Genomic DNA, 2,576 nt, shown 5'->3' with positions numbered 1-2,576 from the left:
CTCTTCCGAAAGTTGCTATAGGCTGCGGCTAAGAGCAGATCACAGCTCAGAGTAAAGAAAACAAGCTGCCACATTCTTTCTTTCTGTCGGTAATAAACCACCAGCTCAGCAAACTTCAAGGCGCATGAGACTCCCCGGCGCTAAGCTGCCCTCTCAGACACGGGGCTCTGCGGCCATGGCTCAGGGTCCATCAGTGAAGGTCTCCTCTTCCCCCCTTTCCCAGCAGTGACCTTGATTTCTAGCGCCGTCTTCTCCCCGGTCCCGCAGCAAGCTGTCAGATCGCAGGAGGAAGAATCCTCCCTCGTGAGGGCTGCATTCGCCTGACGGATCAGCCTCAATGCTCCTTTGTCTCTCTTCCCCCAGATTCTGCGGTGTCAGGATCCGAATCAATCACTTTCCTTTCCTTATATGATAAGTTGATAACAGCAGCCAGACATGTGTAGCTGGCTGCTCCGCCCTCCCGGCTTGTCCGTTATCTTCCTGTAGGGGGGTCACTAGCCAGGCCACAGGAAAAATCTCTGCATGATGTGTACTGTCCAACCAGGACTGTATGCTGCAGGAACCCTCTGGGAAAAAGCGATCAGTTACAGGACCCCTGGGTATTTCAGAGGCACCACCCTAATTGAGTATTTCCTAGAGAGAGCTTGTCGGTCTCTTGTGTCTGAAACTGATTTCACAGTGCTAAGCTGGTAAAATATCTGGGGCAATAACTTTAAAGTACAATGAAAGTTCCTGTTTTTTCCTTTAGGAAAAAAAATACTACAAATATGTCAGGACTTTGGTTTATTTTTGTTATGACAAACAAAGAGGAAGAGGTCTTGCTCTTCTAAACGCTTTGCCTTTTCATAGGGAGAACAGTTTCGTTGGTATTACTTGATTTGTGAACCATTAGCCAAGTATGCAAAACTTTCATCTTAAAACAGTGGGATAGGAACATCTCGCTTTATTAAATCGTGTTAGGAAAGTCAGTTTCTGCGCTCTGACATTTCATCTTTTAAGCAAAATATCCACTTCGGTATTCAAAGTAAACTTAAAATATACTGGACTGATTAATGGCCCGCTAAATTATAATCCATAGAGAAATCAGAATTTAAATAAGAGGAGGTTGAGAGAGGCATACCTAAACTTCTCCTTCCTTAGGTCAGGATTTGCTCAAATCCCGTCATTTTGTAACACATTATCCAGGATCAGTTACATCAGTCCTGCTCAGTGTTGGACTCGGGCAAATCACTTCTTTTTAGTTAAGCTATAAAGTCCTCATCTGTCAAATTCAGGGGTTGCATTAACTCCCAAGATTTTTCCGTTTCAATTCTGTGGCTCCATAAACCCTCCAGGGTACTTCCTTCAGTGGCTAAAGCTTAACACTTCGGAGATTGACAGTGTGCTTACTCACCAGCCAGCTTGTGCAAGGAGGCGGCCGGGTTGGGGGGACGGCTTGGAGCCCTTGCGGTGGTCTCTTAACGCCTCAGTGCACAAGGTTTCTCTCCAGGCAGCGGCAGCCTGTTCAGCACTGACCTTATGGACCTCATCCATCCATAAAGCCAGGGTCAGTCTAATCGTGCAAGATCAGATTTCAGGGGACTTTATGATTTTAATTCTTGGATGACTGAGATTTGTATAGTGAATCGTTTCAAGAGACCTAATAATTATACGTTTAAAAACGTCCCTCCTGTGCACGGCCTGGCTCCGAGTTTACCTCCAGAGCAGGGGGGTTCTTGACCCAAGGTCCCCGGACAGAATTCCTGGGGTCCACGAACGTTGACAGGAAAAGACACCTTTATTTTTCACTGAAGTCTCACTGAAATATAGCCCTTCTTTTAGCTGTGAATAGGTCAGAAACAACAGTGGTCAATAGCTATGGCTTTCTCACAAATAGGAATTGCAGATGTTTTTATTACGATATCTCAAGCTATTACGTGCACTCAGCACTACATTGTCATTTGATCTATCCCAAGATCCTGTTATTTAATCTCCAAATAAAACAGCCCGTGTCATTTTCTGAGAAGGGGTTTGTAGACTTCCCCAGACTCTCAAAGGGCTCAGTGGCTCAGGAAAGCTAGAACCTGATTCTGGCACATGGTTTCCACTAAAGGAACGAATTAAAGAAGATATACTCATTCAGACTGCTAACTGTAGGCGGACGCGTGTAGGATTTGAAGACGGGACCAGTGTTAGAACCCTGATTCACTGAGATCTGAAGCAAATGCTTAACTTCTCTAAGCCTCAATGACCCTACTTGTGAAATGAGATGATTCTTTCTCAGTAGCACCTTTAGAGTTATAATGATACGGAATGATACGGAATGATACGGAATAATGCATGTTACTTAGGAATATTACTTTCCTTTCTTTATCAGCACCTCACATTAAATGAAAATCAGCTCTTGCACCATCAGATATTATAACTGTGTTATTCTCTGGCTGAACATGAAGCAGAAACATGGGGTGCACCTTTTTTCTTCTAAGTTTCTTCCTCGTTTGAAAGTGCATAGTATAAGGCATTAATATTGCATATGTGGTTTTAAAAATCATCCATCTGCCTCCCAGGCAGATATGATGGTTTAAAAAGAAGGAAGA

The 2,576-nt window shown here is 44.1% G+C and overlaps 2 protein-coding genes across 2 annotated transcripts in view; one reads left to right on the top strand and one right to left on the bottom strand.

The window, feature by feature from the left end:
* Positions 1-74, bottom strand: part of ANGPT2 (angiopoietin 2) — a 54,981-nt gene extending 54,907 nt beyond the window's left edge. Inside the window, exon 1 of the mRNA XM_007468987.1 lies at positions 1-74. Coding sequence (XP_007469049.1) covers positions 1-74 — 74 coding nt within the window.
* Positions 1-2,576, top strand: part of MCPH1 (microcephalin 1) — a 225,452-nt gene that overhangs the window by 162,622 nt on the left and 60,254 nt on the right. The window lies entirely within an intron of this gene.

This window comes from Lipotes vexillifer, unplaced genomic scaffold (assembly GCF_000442215.2).
Source record: "Lipotes vexillifer unplaced genomic scaffold, Lipotes_vexillifer_v1.1 scaffold864, whole genome shotgun sequence".
NCBI lineage: Eukaryota > Metazoa > Chordata > Mammalia > Artiodactyla > Lipotidae > Lipotes > Lipotes vexillifer.
Note: the sequence above shows the minus strand (reverse complement) of the source record. Positions and strands in the feature narration are given on the sequence as shown.